The sequence below is a fragment of the Bombina bombina genome, chromosome 1 (assembly GCF_027579735.1).
Source record: "Bombina bombina isolate aBomBom1 chromosome 1, aBomBom1.pri, whole genome shotgun sequence".
NCBI lineage: Eukaryota > Metazoa > Chordata > Amphibia > Anura > Bombinatoridae > Bombina > Bombina bombina.
The window spans coordinates 1,032,101,450-1,032,123,563 of record NC_069499.1 but is presented as its reverse complement, the minus strand read 5'-3'; the positions used below and the strand labels follow the sequence as shown (position 1 = coordinate 1,032,123,563).

Sequence of the window (22,114 nt, the reverse complement as noted above, 5' to 3'; positions counted from 1 at the left end):
GTAGTGAAAAAGAGCCATAATGATGCTTTTTCACTCATACCACAAAATTCGTAATCTAGCCGATTGGTATGTATAGACAAGCAACAATGCAATAATAAAAATATCATCATCATTTATTAGTAAAGCACCTCAAAATTACGCTGGGTACAAAGAGAGGGGTATACAATGACAAGGATTTGAGATAAGATACAAAAACATAACAGACTAAACAAATCTAGTGTCGGAGGAGGGTCCTGCTCCGGAGAGCTTACAGTCTACAAGACTGAGCTCCTTCTTATCTCCCCCTAAAGCTCTACGCCGACTTGTGACTTCTCTATCCATGTTGACGGCACCACCATTTCCTCATCTTCCCAAGTCCGCTGCCTCAGAGTTACACTTGACCCAAATCTATCCTTCGCCCCCCATATCCAATCGCTTTCTACATCCTGCCGCAACCATCTACGCAACATTTCCAAGATTCAACCTTTTCTGTGCGCTAACACCACAAAGCAAATAATCCACTCCCTTGTTATTTCCTGACTTGACTACTGCAATAACCTACTTACTGGCCTTCCTCTTTCCCGCCTCTCCCCCCTTCAATCCATCCTAAAAGCCTCTGCCAGGCTGATCCACCTTTCCCGTCGCTCTGTATCTGCTGCACCTCTCTGCGAGTCCCTTCATTGGCTCCCCATACACAGCAGAATAAAATTCAAAATTCTCACCCTTGCATACAAAGCGCTCACCAACACCGCTCCCCTCTACCTATCCTCTCTAATCAACAAGTATACTCCAGCCCACCAACTAAGATCCAACAATGACCTGCTACTTGCATCTGCGACTATCACCTCCTCTCATGCTGGACTGCAGGACTTCTGTTGTGCAGCACCTACCCTCTGAAACACTCTCCCTTGTGCTGTCAGGCTTTGCCCTAATCTTTCTTCCTTTAAATGTTCTCTGAAGACTTTTCTGTTCAGGGAAGCCTACCACCCAACTCAATAATATTTCTCTTACCTAACAACATTTCTCTCATCTAACTCTGCATTAACACCTTTCTCAATCTTGCAGTCCTCACCTCCTGTTTCTCAACCTCCTACCCTTCTAGATTGTAAGTTCCCACGGGAATAGGGCCCTCGATTCCTCCTGTATGTGTTTGTAAATTCTGTCCTGTCTCTTAGTCTTAGAAGTTTTAAAATGGAGAAAAAGTGTTCAGAAATTGAATCCCCTGGGTACTCTAAACGTATATCTGAGGAACCCAATCTAGAGGGGATATATATATATAGTCCCAAATAGTCCGTGTCAGAAGGGACCAAGCAGTCACAACAGTTCCAATAATCCACTATGGGCTATTCAAAGCTAAAAGTCTCAAACAAGTTCCCAAAGTGTAAGTACACACCGCTTCAGCCTAGGTGTCACGGGTGAGCAGAGCAATGTTAAGTCACTGTAGTAATTGATCGTCGGTTATCTCTTAGAAGTTTTATACTATTGTTTTATTTAAATTATCTGAATCCATGGACAGCGCTGCGGAATATGATGGCGCTTCATAAATAAAGTATAATAATAATAATAATAATAATGATACAGGTTGAGGGTGCAGAGACATAAGGTTTGGGTTACCTTGTATTGTGGATTATAGTTGCAGTACAAGATTTATTTGGGGTAGGATTAAATGCACTAGCATCTCATCTTTCCAGATCCTAATGTACTTCTAGATCAATTATACATTTGATTCAAATCAGAATATCCTATTCATTTTACTACTAAATTACTTGAGAATATAAGGAGACATCTAGCTCATTCAAAATCAAGAACAAATCAGCATAAAGGATGAACTATTTGTAAGATATTTAAATTACAACATTTGTTACTTAACAGTTGAAATTCCTAATCAAGGCACTAACTCAGCTTCATTTCTTTTTCAGGCCAATAGCTAAACATTTATTACCCCAGAAAAAAAGTACCTACCTCAATCCCAACAATCAAAGGTCATTACATGAATATTCTACACTGCCCAAGAGCTCTAACCAAAAGAAGCCTCAGAAACTTAAAGGGACATAAAAAATAAATTAAAAAAAATAAGACACACTCTACTCTGTGTTAGAGGATTTTGTTATTGCACTATTGCTTGCAAATAACTGCATTTAATGTATGTGAGGGGTTTAAACACTAGCTGAACACATCTGATGAGCCTAGGGCAAGGTGTATATGTGCATAGACGCAAATCACCAAATAGCTAGGTATGTTTTTCATGAAAGATAACAAGGGAACCAAGTCCATCTTTTAATAGAGGTAAACTCTCTTAAAAGTAAAGTCTCTAAAAACTGCATGTTCTATCTGAGCTTTTACGACCCTTCAACTAATTTTTAGACACATAAAATATTGCAAGAAAACAAATCATACAACTCAAAGGAAGCACCAGTCCATAAGAGTCACTTCCATAAACCAATAGTTAACATTAATTGGATGTTTAACCCCTTAACTACCGATGTATCTTGTATGTTGTGTGGTCGTTAAGGGGTTTACTAACTCTGCTTTGCCAACAACGGCGAAGCTGTGCTAGTACTGCATGCCTCATTTCCGGATGCATGCAGTTATAGAGCAATCTTGCTAACATGGGTATGTGAACGACCCGGCCGATGAACAGGTTACGTTGGCAGTCGCTAAGGGGTTAAGGAAAGGTTAACATCTCAAAATCACTCTGTATATAAAGTAAAATGTTACGCAAACCATCATTCCTCTGAGACCTTATTAAACAGCAACAGTAAAACTGCTTATCCTGATCTGAAGCTTGCTGACAAAGATCTTTGTTTTATCCATGAATATGGAAATGTTAACTATAAACTGCCTACAACTAGTGTTTCCCATGATAGCAGAGGTAATGAATGGTCTGTCTTACTGGGGGATGAAGCTATCAAGGCTTAAAGATGCCTGGAGCGGTAAAGCCCTCTGTGAGTAGTAACTTCCCCTCTGATAAATATAATGCAACAACGCTCCTACAATGGCTGCCGCCAAACAAGTTACTCTATGCATACACGTTACTACTGTACATGTGCAGTGGCACTTTTATCAAATAGTGACCAAATTGAAAAAGCTGACATATCTGTAAAGGATATCACAATGACAGAAAGCAAAACAAAATACTAATTCCTTTGTAGAAACACTAGTGTTGAAGCCTGTGTACACGAACCATTTTCTTTATTGCAGCGGTCCTACCCGCGTGGGCTGCGGTCCTGCCTGGTCACGCCCTGCCGCTGCACACGCACCACCCACGACCTTCGTCCAACCACGCCCCGTCCCACCACGCCCCCTTCTGCCCCCCGCTGCATGCGCAACTGACGACGGCCATTCATAGTGTAGATATATTTTGACGGCTTATTAGAAACCATTGGCCCCAAAAGACTGCCCAACATTTCCTAACCTTATTTAGTTAGTAGAAAAGCCTTATGTTTATCCCAGGCACTCTTGAAGTCCCCCCACAGTGTTTGTCATTACTACCTGTAACAGAAGTTTATTCCAAAAATCAACCACACTTTCTGTGAAGAACTGGGTCGGCAAATTACTCCTGAACCTACTACCCTTCAGCTTGAGATCGTGACCCCTTGTTCTTTAATTTTTTCTTTATTATGAAAAATACTCGAAGACTCAGCTCTATTAAGCCCCTTAATATACAAAATGACAGTAGCATGTACAAAATAGTTATTACAATTTTTTTTTAAAAAGTAACAATGATAATGCACAATTACGACATGAAAAAACATGTGAAAGGGAGTTCCTCCAATGGTTCATTAGCCGGACAACAATCAAATATAGAAAACAAACATAAGCACACTCACAAGTTACGGTCTGGGGAAATTAGCATTGTCCCAGTAAGCAGTGCTCTTGGTATTACTGGCCTTTTATCTGTGAGATGATATTAAAATACTCCTTCTAAGGATCTTCTAAGGATCTTTTTATTCTTTTAATAAAAGATTCCTTGGAAGGAATATTTTAATACCAATTCACTTTGAATACACTTTCTTTCTATCCTCCCATTTTGGAAGTCCATTATCCAGAGGAAAAAAAAATTGATCAACATTGAAAAAAAGTTAGTTGGAAGGCTGCCAACATTGCCAGACTGCAAGATTAGCACTGTTTAACCCCTTAACGACTGAGGACGTGCAGGGTACGTCCTCAGAAAAAAGGCAGTTAACGCCTGAGAACGTACCCTGCACGTCCTCAGTGTGGAAAGCAGCTGGAAGCGATCCTGCTCGCTTCCAGATGCTTTCCGGTTATTGCAGTGATGCCTCGATATGGAGGCATCCTGCAATAACCTTTGTAAGCCATCCGGTGCAGAGAGAGCCACTCTGTGGCCCTCTCTGCACCGGAGATCGGTGGCTTACTGCGTTGGTGGGTGGGAGCCGGACTGGGAGGCGGGTGGCGGCCATCGATGGCCCTGGTTGTGTGAAGGGGGGCGGGATCGTGGGCGGGGGTGGCTGGGGGCGCGCACGGGAGGGTGGGGGCGGGCGCGTGCACGGGGAGGGAGCGGGTGGGAACCGCTACACTACAGAAAATGCTGAAATAAAAAATGGAAAAAAATATATAAATAATGTAAAAAAAAAAACGATCAGCAAGGTGGTGGGGGTTTGTCTGTGTGTGGGGGGGGGGAAGCTACAAAGCTACACTACAGAAAAAAACAAAAAAAAAGCACTTTTTATTGCAAACTGGGTACTGGCAGACAGCTGCCAGTACCCAAGATGGCCCCCAATAAGGCAGAGGGGAGGGTTAGAGAGCGGTTTTGGGGGGGGATCAGGGAGGTTGGGGGCTAAGGGGGGGATCCTACACAGTAGCATATGTAAATATGCTAAAAAAAATGTATTTTTTTTTTAAAACCCTTTTATTTTAGTACTGGCAGACTTTCTGCCAGTACTTAAGATGGCGGGGACAATTGTGGGGTGGGGGAGGGAAGGGAGCTGTTTGGGAGGGATCAGGGGGTGGGATGTGTCAGATGGGAGGCTGATCTCTACACTAAAGCTAAAATTAACCCTGCAAGCTCCCTACAAACTCCCTAATTAACCCCTTTACTGCTAGCCATAATACACGTGTGAGGCGCAGCAGGATTTAGCGGCCTTCTAATTACCAGAAAGCAACGCCAAAGTCATATATGTCTGCTATTTCTGAACAAAGGGGATCCCAGACAAGCATTTACAACCATTTGTGCCATAATTGCACAAGCTGTTTGTAAATGATTTCAGTGAGAAACCTAAAATTGTGAAAAAATTTACGTTTTTTTTAATTTGATCGCATTTGGCGGTGAAATGGTGGCATGAAATATACCAAAATGTGCCTAGATCAATACTTGGGGTTGTCTACTACACTACACTAAAGCTAAAGTTAACCCTACAAGCTCCCTAAAAGCTCCCTAATTAACCCCTTAACTGCTGGGCATAATACACTTGTGGTGCGCAGTGGCATTTAGCGGCCTTCTAATTACCAAAAAGCAACGCCAAAGCCATATATGTTTGCTATTTCTGAACAAAGGGGATCCCAGAGAAGAATTTACAACCATTTATGCCATAATTGCACAAGTTGTTTGTAAATAATTTCAGTGAGAAACCGAAAGTTTGTGAAAAAGTGAACGATTTTTTGTATTTGATCGCATTTGGCGGTGAAATGGTGGTATGAAATATACCAAAATGGGCCTAGATCAATACTTTGGGATGTCTACTAAAATAAAATATATACATGTCAAGGGATATTCAGGGATTCCTGAAAGATATTAGTGTTCTAATGTAACTAGCGCTAATTTTGGAAAAAAATGGTTTGGAAATAGCAAAGTGCTACTTGTATTTATGGCCCTATAACTTGCAAAAAAAGCAAAGAACATGTAAACATTGGTTATTTCTAAACTCAGGACAAAATTTAGAAACTATTTAGCATGGGTGTTTTTTGGTGGTTGTAGATATGTAACAGATTTTGGGGCTCAAAGTTAGAAAAAGTGTGTTTTTTTCCATTTTTCCTCATATTTTATCATTTTTTTATAGTAAATTATAAGATATGATGAAAATAATGGTATCTTTAGAAAGTCCATTTAATGGCGAGAAAAACGGTATATAATATGTGTGGGTACAGTAAATGAGTAAGAAGAAAATTACAGCTAAACACAAACACCGCAAAAATAGCCTTGGTCCCAAACGGACAGAAAATGGAAAAGTGCTGTGGTCATTAAGGGGTTAAAAGGGACACTGAACCCAAATTTTTTCTTTTGTGATTCAGATAAAGCATGCAATTTTAAGCAACTTTCTAATTTACTCCTATTAGCAAATGTACTTGATTCTCTTAGTATCTTTATTTGCAAAGAAGTTGAGATGCAGCCCATTTTTGGTGAACAACCTTTGCTGTTCTTGCCGATTGGTGGATAATTTCATCCACCAATAAACAAGTGCTGTCCAGGGCTTGGACTTTCTTTTTCAAATAAAGATAGGAGAGAACAAAGAAAAATTAATAGGAGTAAATTAGAAAGTTGCTTAAAATTGCATTCTCTTTCTGTATAACAAAAGAAAAAAATGTGGCTTTAGTATCCCTTTAAGTGCACTTACATTGTGAGTTTGCTTTCCATATTAATCATCTGCACCATTACCATGACTTTATTACAAATAAGAGGCCAATAATAGCAAGGAGGACAATTACAAAGTCATTTTTTCTCCCGACAAAGGCCTAGTTTCCAATGAGGTGGTAAAGTTCAGAAACTACTGATAAAAATCATTTATCTCCATTAAAGTCTATGGAGAATTTTTATGTTACCACCAGTTTCCAAACTTTACTACCTCAATTGAAACTATGCCAAAGTCTGCTGCCACGTGTATATAAAGGCATAAGAGTGAGAGGACGCATGATGGATGTGATATTTTCAAAATAAGGGTTAAAAAACTTCTTATTACTGGCACAAACTCGGTTAAATTGGCCTAGTGGATATGATCACCGCTTTCATGTGTTATTGAAAGAAAGGGGTTAACATCACTGCACACTTGTGAGCACACAGGTGGGGTTGGGTCACTAAATCAAATCAGTCACCTTTTAACAAAAAAGTTCACAGGTTATCAACAGCAAAACCAGCAATCTATTTCGGAGTTCTCAAGGCAGAGAGTATTCATCAAACTCCATACATACAGGGAAAGTAAATTAATTAATCTAACTACACATAAACAGAATAATATAAGAATAAAATATTACAGTCGTTAATGTAATAAGACTACCTGTGGGGGTCACTTTCTTGAGGTAGTCTGGCCAGGACATGACAACTTGCGAGTGACCACTGAAACAGGTCATAAGTGCCCTGCAGAGCGCAGAGAGGAGGAAAATCATCAGCAGGTGCACGAGCGTCATGAAGAGGGGGAAGTGGAATTTCTGAAGGACAGAGTTATGAGATGATGTGAGGATGTCCAGATATGCCAATCCCTATTACAGGCACATTAGCAAACATTCACTAGTACTTCTGCAATCTCATTCAATAAGGATAAGCTATACAGATCAAAAAGCCAATATCCATATATTTCAAACATCTATTTTAGGCACAAAACATACACACCATAAACAGATGATGATACACAGAAAATACAAACTCTAAACCCAAAGTTACATTAAGCATACACAAAACATGCATGCAAGCCACAAACAACCCCAGTAATTGAGCAAACATCATAAATATGGGTGCATCAGTGTATATAACTGTCAGCAATTAAAAAAAAAATCCCTAAAGGGATACTACAAGTAAATGTGTTTTTTTTTTTTTGTTTGTTTTTGTTAATATGAAAAAGCAATAATACATCAACAATACTTTCAGTGTTCTCCCTGGGACCTTTTTAATGGGTGCACCCCTTGGCTGGTTTTACTGACAACACAGCTAAAATTGTAGCCAATATTAAGCTAAAATTAGCTAATATTAAAATGTTTTGAGGTTTATTACATATATTATCATTAAAAACATTTGTGTTAAATTATGCAATTATTTTGTGCTTTGGATAGTAGAAAATGTTATAATATTAGAAAGCATTACACATTCCCCTTCGGCTACTTTAAAACTTCTCTGTTCGACATGAGCAGGTTTCCTCATAAAAGAGGATATTAGGACCAGCCGTGGTCCAGTTTTTGTTATAGTTGATAAACTGTTATTTATGTTTAACTTACCAAAAAAAAAAAGGTTTTATGTATAACCACTCTTATTAACATGTATGTTTGCTCATTGTACCAAACGACTCTCAGTAAGTCCTGCAGTGCAACATGCAAAGATCCCCTATCTCTAGAAAAATATATCCTCCCCAGCAAACTATTCAGTTACAGACTCTCGAACAACCCACCATTGAAACTATAGATCTCATAGGCATTACTACAGCCATCATACACGGAACCTATTAAAATCATATCACATAATGTGAGGGGCTTACATTCCAATGTCAAGAGAAAGAAAGCGATCACTGAGTATAAATCCCTTAAAGCGCATATTGTACTATTACAGGAAACGCATTTCACTAGAACAAATACACCCAGGTACTGGGACAAAACATTCCCTCAACAATATCATGCTGTAAGCACTAAAAAACAGAGAGGAGTTTCTTTACTGCTTCACACATCCCTTAATTTCAGGGAAGAAGAAATAAATACAGATAAAGAGGGACGGTACCTCATAGTTAGGGGCTTAAAGGGACAGTCTACACCAGAATTGTTATTGTTTTAAAAGATAGATAATCCCTTTATTACCCATTTTGCATAACCAACACAGTTATAATAATATACTTTTAACCTCTGTGATTATCTTGTATCTAAGCCTCTGCAAACTGCACCTTTTTTCAGTTCTTTTGACAGACTTGCAGTCTAGCGGCAGCCAATCAGTGCCTGCTCCCAGATAACTTCACGTGCACGAGCACAGTGTTATCTATATGAAATATGTGAACTAGCACCCTCTAGTGGTGAAAAACTGTTAAAATGCAATCTGAAAGAGGTGGGCTTCAAGGTCTAAGAAATTAGCATATGAACCTCCTAGGTTAAGCTTTCAACTAAGAATACCAAAAGAACAAAGCAAAATTGGTGATAAAAGTAAATTGGAAAATTGTTTAAAATTACATGCTCTATCTGAATCATGAAAGTTTATTTTGGCCTAGACTGTCCCTTTAATTCACACTACCCCTATTATCATTTGCAACATTTACGCTCCAAATGAAAATCAGGCAACTTTCATCTCATCTAAAATTAGTAAACAGCTCACTTTATGGGAGAGGCATCAACTGATAGTTGGAGGTGACTTCAATTTGACTCTTAATAACCAACTTGATAGATGTAAACAAATCACAGCTAGCACTCAGAGACCAGAACATAACCACAGATTATTAGGTGACTTTGTACTCGACCACAACCTAATAGATGCTTGGAGGACCAAGAATAAAAAAAAACAGAGACTATACGTATTATTCAGCAGTACACAATTCACATTCGAGAATTGATTACATTCTTCTAAGCCAAACACTAATCCCATCACTAACACAGGCATATATACATCCATGCCCTTGGTCCGATCATGCAATAGTTGAGGCCCAACTTCACGGCATTGGGGAGGAACAAACAATACTGTAAGAACTATAGACCGATCTCCTTAATAAACCACGACATTAAACTTTTCACAAAAATCCTAGCTAACAGACTGAATGACCCACTGACAAGACTAATACATACTGACCAGGTAGGATTCATCAAAGCACGGGAAGCCCCAGATAATATCCGTAAAGTTATAGACTTGGTAAATTATGCTTCGGTCAACAGAGTGCCTTCTCTGCTCCTGCCATTGGACGCGGAGAAGGCATTTGATAGAGTAAAATGGAACTATATGCATGCTCTACTTACAAAGATTGGAGTTAGGGGCGAGTTTCATTCTGCAGTCTCGTCTCTGTACTCCACTCCTGCCGCTTTCATAAGACTGGCGGGTTATCAGTCTAGAACTTTTACAATCCGTAATGGAAAAAGACAAGGGTGCCAACTCTCACCGTTACTTTTTGCGCTCTGTATTTGTGACGGACCACCTGGTACCCCGAATGAGTACCTCCGTCAGAACACTTCCCTTGTCCTGGACATTCCTTTATCCAGAGCAATAGCTCCTGGTATCTCCCTTTGACCGCAGTCTAAAGTTATGTAGGGGAACAGAACTGAGGCAACACTCAGTTTTCTGAACACAAAAATTAACACTTTATTTGAAAGCAGCACACATATTTATGCACCCTGGCATTCCAGAGTCACAGAGCTTCAGGTTACATAGGGAATTGGTTAAACAGTAAAGCAAACATATGAACAATACATCAAACCTCTAACAATTGTCTATTCACAGGTAAAACAGATTAACATGTCAAGTTAATTAAGTGGGGAAGAAAGTTTACTCAGACAATCTGATGTTGGGCAGTCTAGTTAACATAAACACACAGGAACACAATCAGTTTACCCAGACAGACTCCTGAGACACAATCAGATTAGAAACATAAATAAAATACATCTTATTACAGAATATAAGAACAGCTCTTATTAACTATTAAGTCCTTTATGCCCACTTGGTTTATATAGTCACTATTGCTCCCACAAGGGGCACTTACACCCTGTACCCATCCTGTATTTATGGATACAGGGTGATATGAACATAAGACAGAGTTATGAAAGTACATGGGGTGTCCAGCATATAAAATTCCACATGTCCATGCAGACTCTGGGTATCCTTAAGCCCATGTACCTCCAGCCCAAAGAATGTTCCATAACAGGCCCTCAGATCTTGGTGACTCACGTCACAGTATTGAACCCCTTGCGATCAAAATAAGAGATTGTATAGACATAACGGGAATACACATAGAATCTAGACAATACAAAATGGCCTTATTCGCGGATGATGTCATATTGACATTGACGAAACCCCTTTTGTCATTACCCCCGTTGTACTCTTTGTTGCAGCGATTCAGCACCCTATCAGGGTATAAGATAAATTATGACAAGTGTGAGGCAATAGGCATTTATATACCAAATACCACCAAAAAAATATTTGAGATTAACTTCTCCTTTAAATGGGCAAACAAACATGTCAAATATCTAGGAATAAACATTTCTGCTGATATCCACAATTTATATTGATACAATTACAAGCCCCTAATGACCCATATTAGACAACGTATAACTAAGTGGTCCAAACATAAAATCTCACTTATAGGACGAATTGTGGCTACCAAAATGACGACTCTGCCGAGACTATTATATCTGTTTAGGTCATGTCACCCATTTCAGTACCACACACTGACCTACAAGCCATACAGAAGGACATACAGGCCTTTATCTAGAATGGCAAGAGAGCAAGGATCAACAGACAAACATTAACTAGACATAGATCAGGAGGAGGGCTAGGCCTTCCACATCTTATTTCTTATTATTATGCTGCCAGAATGGCACAGACTGCCCTGTGGCATAATAGGTCAGATGACATTCAATGGAGACAACTAGAAGCTGACATGATGGGAACAGATGACATAGCCAAAATATTATGGACAGCTAAGATAAACAGACCACAGGGAGGGAAAAGTTACATAGCCATAGCACATACTTTGTTTATATGGGATAGGACCACCAAACTCTTTCCACTACTAAACACCAAATTACCTGCCGCTCCACTGATAGACCTTAATTCCTCATTAGACCAAATAGTACAAAGTAAATGGAGTAATAGAAGCCTGTACAGAATAGCGGATGCTCTTGTTAATGGTAAGCTCCTCACAATAAAACAGTACAATGACCTAGACCCAACTGATACCAACACCTGGTTTCATTATTTCCATTTGAGATCGAGGGTGGTAGAGGCCCTAAGAACGACTCCTACTCATAGCCGCACACCCTTTGAGGTTCTTTGCCTAACCAAACATAGACCGAAGAGGTCAATAGCTAGACTATACCCTGTATTTAACAAATCAGATTCCATCACTAAAACAGTCCTTATGTATAAATGGGAAGATGAACTAGGTAGGGACTGGCCAGCTCAGATATGGGTGGATACTCTACATAAAGGGACCTCATTCACCATTAGCTCCCAACTACAAGAAAACTACGTAAAGTCTGCATTTAGATGGTATCTATAGCCCACCAGATTAATCAAGATGGGAGGAAAGGACAATTCACTCTGCTTTAGGGGATGCAGGGAAGAAGGAACGTATTTGCACACATGGTAGAATTGTAATAAAATACAACCCTTCTGAAAAGACACAGCTAAGTTATTAAGTGAGGTTTTGAAAAGGAGATAGAACTTCTCCCTGAACACGCACTACTACACTTCCTACTTAAGGGCCACACTACTAACCAAAACTACTGTGCACAGCTACCAGACTGTGCCTTGACAAACACTGGAATACAGAACCTCCAAGTTTCTTCCTCATAGAGCGGAAAATTGATCAAATCTATAAGATGTCTAGCTTAGCGGCAGATCTAACAGCAACCAAAGACCAATTCCTTGACATATGGGCACCTTGGATTATTCGCACTGAAGCCAGAGGTAGCCGCACTTAGATTAACGAAAGAGAGAATTACTATAGATGGGTAACAAATACAACAATCTATATGTCCACTATATTCAAAGGCATGCGATTGTGGAGAGAAAGGTTATTTACATTCGCTATTGGTTTTCTTGTTTTCAGTTTTGGAGACAATGATAAGTTTTCAAGTGTAATGTGTTAGACATGGTTTGACTCAAAATACTGTAAAAATGCACTGTATTGTGAGAAAAATCTAAACAGCTATGTGTATGTTATGATATGAAAATAAAAGCAATTTCAACTAAAACTTTTCTGTTCGTATTTTTAGTAAGAAAATGTTTTTTTGTCCACTTATGAAACATATATATGCACTGGTCACTGGCTAATTGGGACAACTCCCACTACACGTTTTTAAATGCTCTTATTTTATGTGCTTCTGTATCAGTACAGAATATAAATATATATATCTCAAAGACAGTATCAGAAATCAGGAGAGCTAATTTGAATATTCAAAAGAAAAGACAACTGGTTCACTATAACATATTGCCATAATATTTTTTTAAAAAAATATACAACTTTCATACTCCACACACTTAAAATAAAGATTTATTTTAGAAGAGGAATTTTTGCAGTGTGGTACTCAGGTTGCATGCATCATTTTCCCCACACAGCCTTGCTGTAACAAGTAACCAGCTGTACGTGAGTGTAAAGGGTGGAGTAACAGGGAGATAAGGGATTAAAAAAGAAAGCATTGTGTTTATGCAGGTTTTTCAATATGGATATTTCTCTGTAAAGTAAGAGCACTTTCAGCATTGAATTTTTGCTTCAAGTCTCTTCTGGCTCCACTCTACAGTAATCCTCGTGTTCAGTAATTCAGATAATTCAGTTATGCAAGACCCACACAACTAGTTATGACAAACGCCTAAATACTTCACATCCTGCCTTACATCTGTATCCTACAATTTGTGCTTCTCCTAGGCACCATAGACTGAGGAATCACATTACACACTTCTCAGCCTTCACAGAAATTCACCTATACATTGAAGCCTATTTAAAAGATGGCATTTTAAAATAGATTACAGATTTTAGTTTAAAAAAATGCATAGTCCTGCCATGAATAAAATAAATGTTATTGTTTAAAAAGATAGATAATCCCTTTATTACCCATTCCCCAGTTTTGCACAGCCAACATGGTTATATTAATATACTTTTTACCTCTTTGATTACCTTTTATCTAAGCCTCTTCTGACAGCCCCCTGATTACAGCTTTTTATTTATTATCTATTGACTTGCATTTAGCCAATTAGTGCTGTGTTGTGCACAACTTCACAGGCGTGAGCGCTATGTTATCTATATGACCCACATAAACAAGCTGTCTCTTGTTGTGAAAAGCTAATAATAAAGCATGTAATAAGAGGCTGACTGTAGTGGCTTAGAAACAGTCAGAAAATTAGAGGTTTAAAGGGACACTGAACCCAAATTTTTTCTTTTGTGATTCAGATAGAGCATGCAATTTTAAGCAACTTTCTAATTTACTCCTATTATCATTTTTTCTTCGTTCTCTTGCTATCTTTATTTGAAAAAGAAGGTATTTAAGCTTTTTTTGGTTCAGACTCTGGACAGAACTTTTTTATTGGTGGATGAATTTGTCCACCAATCAGCAAGGACAACCAACCTAGGTTGTTCACCAAAAATGGGCCGGCATCTAAACTTACATTCTTGCATTTCAAATAAAGATACCAAGATAATTAAGACAATTTGATAATAGGAGTAAATTAGAAAGTTGCTTAAAAAGTCATAATATTTTTGAATCACAAAATATTTTTTTTGGGTTCAGTGTCCCTTTAAATGTTATAAGGTATATAAATATAACAAAGTTGGTTGTGCAAAGCTGGGGAATGGGTAGTAAAGGTGTTATCTATCTTTTTAAACACTAATAATTTTGGTATTGACTGGCCCTTTAATCTACTAGCAACCAATTTGGGCTGAGATTACCCAGTGTCCCTACCACACCTTTAATATCCACTTGTTATAGAAGGTGATACCAATGGAAAAGCAGTAATAGAAGAGAACCAGTCCAACAGTGAGACAAATCTTCCACAGTATGGAACAACACTGGAACTTCATCATCCTGGTTATTCCAGATCTCTGCTGCACTTCAGGGATAATGGGGGCTGGGGAGCTTGACACTGATTCCCAGGTCATGTGTAAACTACAAGATAAAAAAAAAAAAGTTACAAATAAAACTTTATAATATACAAAAGGATTAATTCACTGTTATTAAGAAAAGTGTATTTTGTTGTGAGACAGATTTTTTTGGCTCTTTTTGTTTGCTTAGAGCAAATTATTCAAATTGTCACCTTGACACATAACCTGTGCTCTGTCAGTGAGATTACATCCTACTCTGTTAGCAGCACCAAAGACAGTATTTGTACATTCCTGATCACTTTGCTTTTCCCTGATAATGCATCAGAGTATATCAGGAGGATCCAAATTAAAGGGACATTGTACACTAGATTTTTTTCTTTGCATAAATGTTTTGTAGATGATCCATTTATATAGCCCATCTGGGTGTGTTTTTGTAAAAATGTAAAGTTTTGCTTATTTTTAAATAACATTGTGCTGATATTCCGACTCCCAACCAAGCAACAAAGTTTTAGATGCATAAAGACTTCAGACTGCTTCTGTTTGTATAATGTGCCTTTTCATATCCAGGGAAGGGGGTGGTTCTACCATCGGCCCCTTTCAGTGGATGTCCCAGGCTAATCTCATTAACAGTGCTTAATTGGGAGCTTCTAAGTAAGTTTTTATATTGGATTTTTAGATCAGTATCTGTGCATATTATTCTTTATAGTAGTGTCAATTACATGGCATTAAATGAAAATTGGTGTATAATGTCCCTTTAAACAGACATATAAAAATTATTGCTTCAGAGTAAAATTTGTGCTCATCTCACACTCCCTTGAGAAGTGAAAAAGCAAATTCCGTAAACAGTTTTCTTTAAAATTATGCAAATAGCCTGAACACCTATGTTATTGCACATAGTTGACACAATCATTTACAACTAGCTTTTATTGGCCACAATAACTGGAGATAAGATAAAGATGTTATCCAGTGTTTTAAAATTGTTCTACAAATCATAAAATTTAAGTTTTTAAAACATTTATTTTGTATATAGATATTTTGCAATGCAATGCTTAAAAGGGAAAGTCTAGTTCAAAACAAACTTTCATTACTCAGATAGGGCATGTAATTTTAAACAATTTTCCAATTTACTTCTATCACCAATTTTGCTTTGTTGTCTCTATTCTTAGTTGAAAGCTAAACCTAGGAGGTTTATATGTTAATGTCTAAGCCCTTGAAAGCAGCCTCTTATCTCAGGGCATTCTGACAGTTTTTCACCACTAGAGGGTGTTAGTTCACGTGTTTCATATAGATAACACTGTGCTCACGCACGTGGAGTTGCTAGGAGCAAGCACTGATTGGCTAAAATGCAAGTCTGTCAAAAAAACTGAAATAAGGGGGCAGTCTGCAGAAGCTTAGATACAAGATAATCACAGTGGTAAAAAGTGTATTAATATAACAGTGTTGGTTATACAAAACTAGGGAATGGGTAATAAAGGGATTATCTATCTTCTAAAACAATATTCTGGTGTAGACTGTCCCTTTAATTGCTGCTGCATACTATGTAGGAGATTTATCAAGAAGTGAACGCCCCTATCTGTTGCCAGTCTAACATCAAAATGTGCTCCCTTGTTGAGATTTTCCACCTGGATGTGCATTGCAGTGAATTGCACTCCACATATGTTTGAAAAGAATATGTGGAATATGCATATTAAAAACTTCTGTAATGGTGGAGACAAGTTTTATTTCATTTATATTAGATGGGCGCAGCTTAGCAGTTAAAAAGAGTTGTCTATTTGAAACAAAAATGATCCCGTAGAACATTAATAAGACCTTTTTTAACTGTGCAGGCGCACATCTAAATAGCCTGGTCCGACCAGGGTGGCATTAAACGAGTGCTGGCTCGTACAGTAATAAATATGGGGTGGAAATGGTCAATTTGTGACCTCAGGTGGACAAATTTAATATATGTAAAGATTGTTCATATGCGCAATGATAAATCTACCCAATTGTGTATATATATATATATATATATATATATATATATATATATATATATATATATATATATACATATACACACACAATAAATCTTTAGAGTCCCTTTAATTCAACAGACCTCATCAAATGATTTTACGTTTCTTTTGGAACAAAACATATCTGGAGAAGAGAGAACATCCAAAATGAGTATTCATTATATGTAAAGGTATGCATACAAATAGACCCCTATTGTCTGTAATGTAATTTTTACATTATTTCAGAATTAATTACCAATAACAGAACATAGATGAGGGAAAAAATATTTATCCTATTGGATAACTCAAGATGTGCACAAACATTACATTGGTATATAACAGAATGTCCATGTTCTGCAGACTGCAGTACAGTATTTCTGCACACATTACGCCTGTATTTAGTCACAAGAGAAAGATAACTAATAATTTATGAGTGGAAATGATGGGTGATTAAAGGTAAGGTAAAGTTTATGGTAAGTCAAATCATATAATCTCTCTAATAAATAACCTGCAGCTTATCGCTAACTTTATTTACTTGTTTACGTTGTATTTTACATGAAATTCAAACTTTATATTTCTGACCGTTTACGCCGAATCTCCTCCCCATGCCACTTCCGTGTTTATATCTCTTCTCTCATCGAGCGTTCTCAGCCCTGTGCTTACGTAAACTCAATGCGCGTTCACAGACTGGATTTTTTATGCGCATGTGCCACTTCCACCGCTAGCGATATAAAATACTAGTGTTAATAAAAGTTAGGTAATGCTGTTTACTAAATGAAGATAATATTTTCAATTGCAGATATAAATAAAGACCGTACACATTTAAATACATATTCATTGTAAAAAACTCACTTGCTGCGACGATCGTTCCAATTGTTATTGTTAAACTAAAACAAACAATCGCTACAGAGCAAGCAGTGAGCATGCGCGAATCACGAACGAGCACGGGTGGAAGTAGGTTGAGTTTAGCCGGACGCATGCGCTCAGTCATCCAGTGACGTAGGAATGGATGGGCTAAACCCCTGAAGGGGAAACCACAGATTGGACTATAATATAGCTCTCATCTGTCAATCAAAATTTAGAAAATGTCAGGCGGACGAAAGATTGATGTCGGAACAGTACTTCGAAGGGAGAAAATAAAGTAATTATGAGACTTACTGTCATAATGATGAATTAAACTTATGCTAATTTGTAAATTTATAAACGATGGCGTTTAGTTATATGCTCAAGTTTGTGATCTTACAAAAAAAATTATATTAGGCAGTAACAACTATAGATGCATATACATTTTTGCATAACTTTAATTTTTATTCAACCATAGGAAAGTAAAATCGAGAAAAAAAAACATCATAAGTACTATGCAATTTGTATATTACTTATCCTCTTAAAAGCATTTTTAAACGCTGTTATGTTGATTTAGCAAACTTGCAAGTGTGTCCCTCTCGTCCTAATGACTGATATATGCTGTAAATGTCATATACTGTACATTAGCAACACGAAACGTGAGGGATAGCGAATTAACATATGTTTTCAATGCAAAGATCATTACGTGTTCATTTCTTTCTTTGTTCTTATGTTAGATATCACGTTCACAGGCTGTGGTTCCTACCTATATTATATTGTAAGCACTGTGGTGCAGAAACCCTCTTCCCTGCTTGTTCTTTAGTAGTGAGTAAAGCTCGCTGTGCTGCGGTATGAATGTCAGCTCTTTGGCCAACAAACCATCGTTACAGTGCATTAAAAGGGAAATCTCTTGTCAGACCTGCATATTTGATTTCTCCAAGCACACTGGATACTAACGTTACAAATATGCACCATTCAGTCCGTCAAATTCAACAATTCCTCTATCCAATGCCACCCCCAGCATTCGCTCTCTGGCTCTGCATCACGTGACGGAATCAAACTACTCTTCGCACCAGAACGTGGCTCTATGCGCTAAGCATTATGGGAGGTGAGGCAAGTATACTACTATACTATGAACTCCGGCATCTTAAGTGGGGCAGCTGCCTAGTGACACTGACTGATCTGCCATCTCCATTATGACAGTGTTTATTATATTAATTGTTTGAACTTCTCATACTATACCCGCGCTAGTGCCACAATATTTGTATTTCTTTATTACTTTTAATGTATTGCGACAAAAAAAACATGTAAAGCAAATGGCAGGCGTATTATAATCCCAAATGAATATTTATGGAAGGTATTGCAAACGAGAATACCAGAACGGAATGTAGTTGTACATACTTTAGTAGTGGAAGGGGTAATTCAAATTGACAGAGACAACCCAAGGAGGCATGGCAACAAATTATTTAATACTGGTAATACTCAATTTAGCAATGATATGGAGTCCCGCTGCAAACTGTCTGGAGCTCCACTCTACAGAAACGTGACCTCCACTCAAAGCTTTTTTTTTTAATTTGCTTTTTTTTTTTTTAAATCAACTTTAATGTAACAAACAACCTATAGAAAATCATTCTAAAAACTAAACATTTTGCAACTTTCTTGTTCTTAAAGGGCCAGTAAACAGAGAAAATAATGTTATATAATTCTGCACATAGTCCAGATCCCAGTTTAAATCATTGTCCTTGGTGATTTGATAAAAAAAGTGCCTTAGTTGGAGATAGGCAAAAAAAATAACGCCTAGATTTAGAGTTCTGCGTTAGCCGTCCAAACCAGCGTTAAGGGGTCCTAACGCTGGTTTTGGCCGCCCGCTGGTATTTAGAGTCAGTCAGTAAAGGGTCTAACGCTCACTTTCCAGCCGCAACTTTTCCATACTGCAGATCCCCTTACGTCAATTGTGTATCCTATCTTTTCAATGGGATCTTTCTAACGCTGGTATTTAGAGTCTTGGCTGAAGACCCTCTACCGACAAGACTCCAGCCGCAGAAAAAAGTCAGGAGTTAAGAGCTTTATGGGCTAACGCCGGTTCATAAAGCTCTTAACTACTGTTCTCTAAAGTACACCCATAAACTACCTATGTACCCCTAAACCGAGGTCCCCCCACATCACCGCCACTCTAATAAAAAAATTTAACCCCTAATCTGCCGACCGCACACCGCCGCAACCTACATTATCCCTATGTACCCCTAATCTGCTGCCCCTAACATCGCCGACCCCTATATTATATTTATTACCCCTAAGTTAAATATAATTTTAATCTAACAAAATAAAATAAATCTTATTAAATAAATTATTCCTATTTAAAGCTAAATACTTACCTGTAAAATAAACCCTAATACAGGGAGTGCAGAATTATTAGGCAAGTTGTATTTTTGAGGATTAATTTTATTATTGAACAACAACCATGTTCTCAATGAACCCAAAAAACTCATTAATATCAAAGCTGAATAGTTTTGGAACAAAACAAAAACAAATCAGTGACCAATATAGCCACCTTTCTTTGCAAGGACACTCAAAAGCCTGCCATCCATGGATTCTGTCAGTGTTTTGATCTGTTCACCATCAACATTGCGTGCAGCAGCAACCACAGCCTCCCAGACACTGTTCAGAGAGGTGTACTGTTTTCCCTCCTTGTAAATCTCACATTTGATGATAGACCACAGGTTCTCAATGGGGTTCAGATCAGGTGAACAAGGAGGCCATGTCATTAGATTTTCTTCTTTTATACCCTTTCTTGCCAGCCACGCTGTGGAGTACTTGGACGCGTGTGATGGAGCATTGTCCTGCATGAAAATCATGTTTTTCTTGAAGGATGCAGACTTCTTACTGTACCATTGCTTGAAGAAGGTGTCTTCCAGAAACTGGCAGTAGGACTGGGAGTTGAGCTTGACTCCATCCTCAACCCGAAAAGGCTCCACAAGCTCATCTTTGATGATACCAGCCCAAACCAGTACTCCACCTCCACCTTGCTGGCGTCTGAGTCGGACTGGAGCTCTCTGCCCTTTACCAATCCAGCCACGGGCCCATCCATCTGGCCCATCAAGACTCACTCTCATTTCATCAGTCCATAAAACCTTAGAAAAATCAGTCTTGAGATATTTCTTGGCCCAGTCTTGACGTTTCAGCTTGTGTGTCTTGTTCAGTGGTGGTCGTCTTTCAGCCTTTCTTACCTTGGCCATGTCTCTGAGTATTGCACACCTTATGCTTTTGGGCACTCCAGTGATGTTGCAGCTCTGAAATATGGCCAAACTGGTGGCAAGTGGCATCTTGGCAGCTGCACGCTTGACTTTTCTCAGTTCATGGGCAGTTATTTTGCGCCTTGGTTTTTCCACACGCTTCTTGCGACCCTGTTGACTATTTTGAATGAAACGCTTGATTGTTCGATGATCACGCTTCAGAAGATTTGCAATTTTAAGAGTGCTGCATCCCTCTGCAAGATATCTCACTATTTTTGACTTTTCTGAGCCTGTCAAGTCCTTCTTTTGACCCATTTTGCCAAAGGAAAGGAAGTTGCCTAATAATTTTGCACACCTGATATAGGGTGTTGATGTCATTAGACCACACCCCTTCTCATTACAGAGATGCACATCACCTAATATGCTTAATTGGTAGTAGGCTTTCGAGCTTTTACAGCTTGGAGTAAGACAACATGCATAAAGAGGATGATGTAGTCAAAATACTCATTTGCCTAATAATTCTGCACTCCCTGTATAGCTACAATATAAATAATAATTACATTGTAGCTATTTTAGGATTTATATTTATTTTACAGGCAACTTTGTATTTATTTTAACCAGGTATAATAGCTATTAAATAGTTAATAACTATTTAATAGCTACCTAGTTAAAATAATTACAAAATTACCTGTAAAATAAATCCTAACCTAAGTTACAATTAAACCTAACACTACACTATCAATAAATTAATTAAATAAACTATCTACAATTAAATCAACTAAACTAAATTACAAAAAAACCAAACACTAAATTACAAAAAATAAAAAAAGATTACAAGAATTTTAAACTAATTACACCTACTCTAAGCCCCCTAAAAAATAACAAAGCCCCCCAAAATAAAAAAATGCCCTACCCTATTCTAAAATAAAAAGTTCTTTTACCTTACCAGCCCTTACCTTACCAGCCAATCAGATTCAAGTTCAATCCGATTGGCTGATCCAATCAGCCAATCAGATTGAGCTCGCATTCTATTGGCTGTTCCAATCAGCCAATAGAATGCGAGCTCAATCTGATTGGATCAGCCAATCGGATTGAACTTGAATCTGATTGGCTGATTCAATCAGCCAATCAGATTTTTCCTACCTTAATTCCGATTGACTGATAGAATCCTATCAGCCAATCGGAATTCAAGGGACGCCATCTTGGATGATGTCCCTTAAAGGAACCTTCATTCATCGTCTAGTCATCGGGAGAAGAGGATGTTCCGCACCGGAGGTCTTGAAGATGGAGCCGCTCCTCGTCGGATGGATGAAGTTAGAAGATGCCGCTTGGATGAAGATGTCTACCGGTCCGGATGTCCTCTTCTTGCTGGATAGGATGAAGACTTCGGACCCTCTTCTGGACGGAT

General features: G+C 38.2%; 1 protein-coding gene across 1 annotated transcript in view; it reads right to left on the bottom strand.

The window, feature by feature from the left end:
• Positions 1–18,507, bottom strand: part of LOC128664783 (solute carrier family 35 member C2) — a 157,096-nt gene extending 138,589 nt beyond the window's left edge. Inside the window, exons 1-4 of the mRNA XM_053719611.1 lie at positions 18,431–18,507; positions 17,213–17,351; positions 14,505–14,703; positions 7,209–7,359 (exon numbers count right to left, since the gene is read on the bottom strand). Coding sequence (XP_053575586.1) covers positions 7,209–7,359; positions 14,505–14,696 — 343 coding nt within the window. The 5' untranslated portion in view covers positions 14,697–14,703; positions 17,213–17,351; positions 18,431–18,507. The remainder of the gene's footprint in view (positions 1–7,208; positions 7,360–14,504; positions 14,704–17,212; positions 17,352–18,430) is intronic.
• Between the last annotated feature and the right edge of the window lie 3,607 nt (positions 18,508–22,114).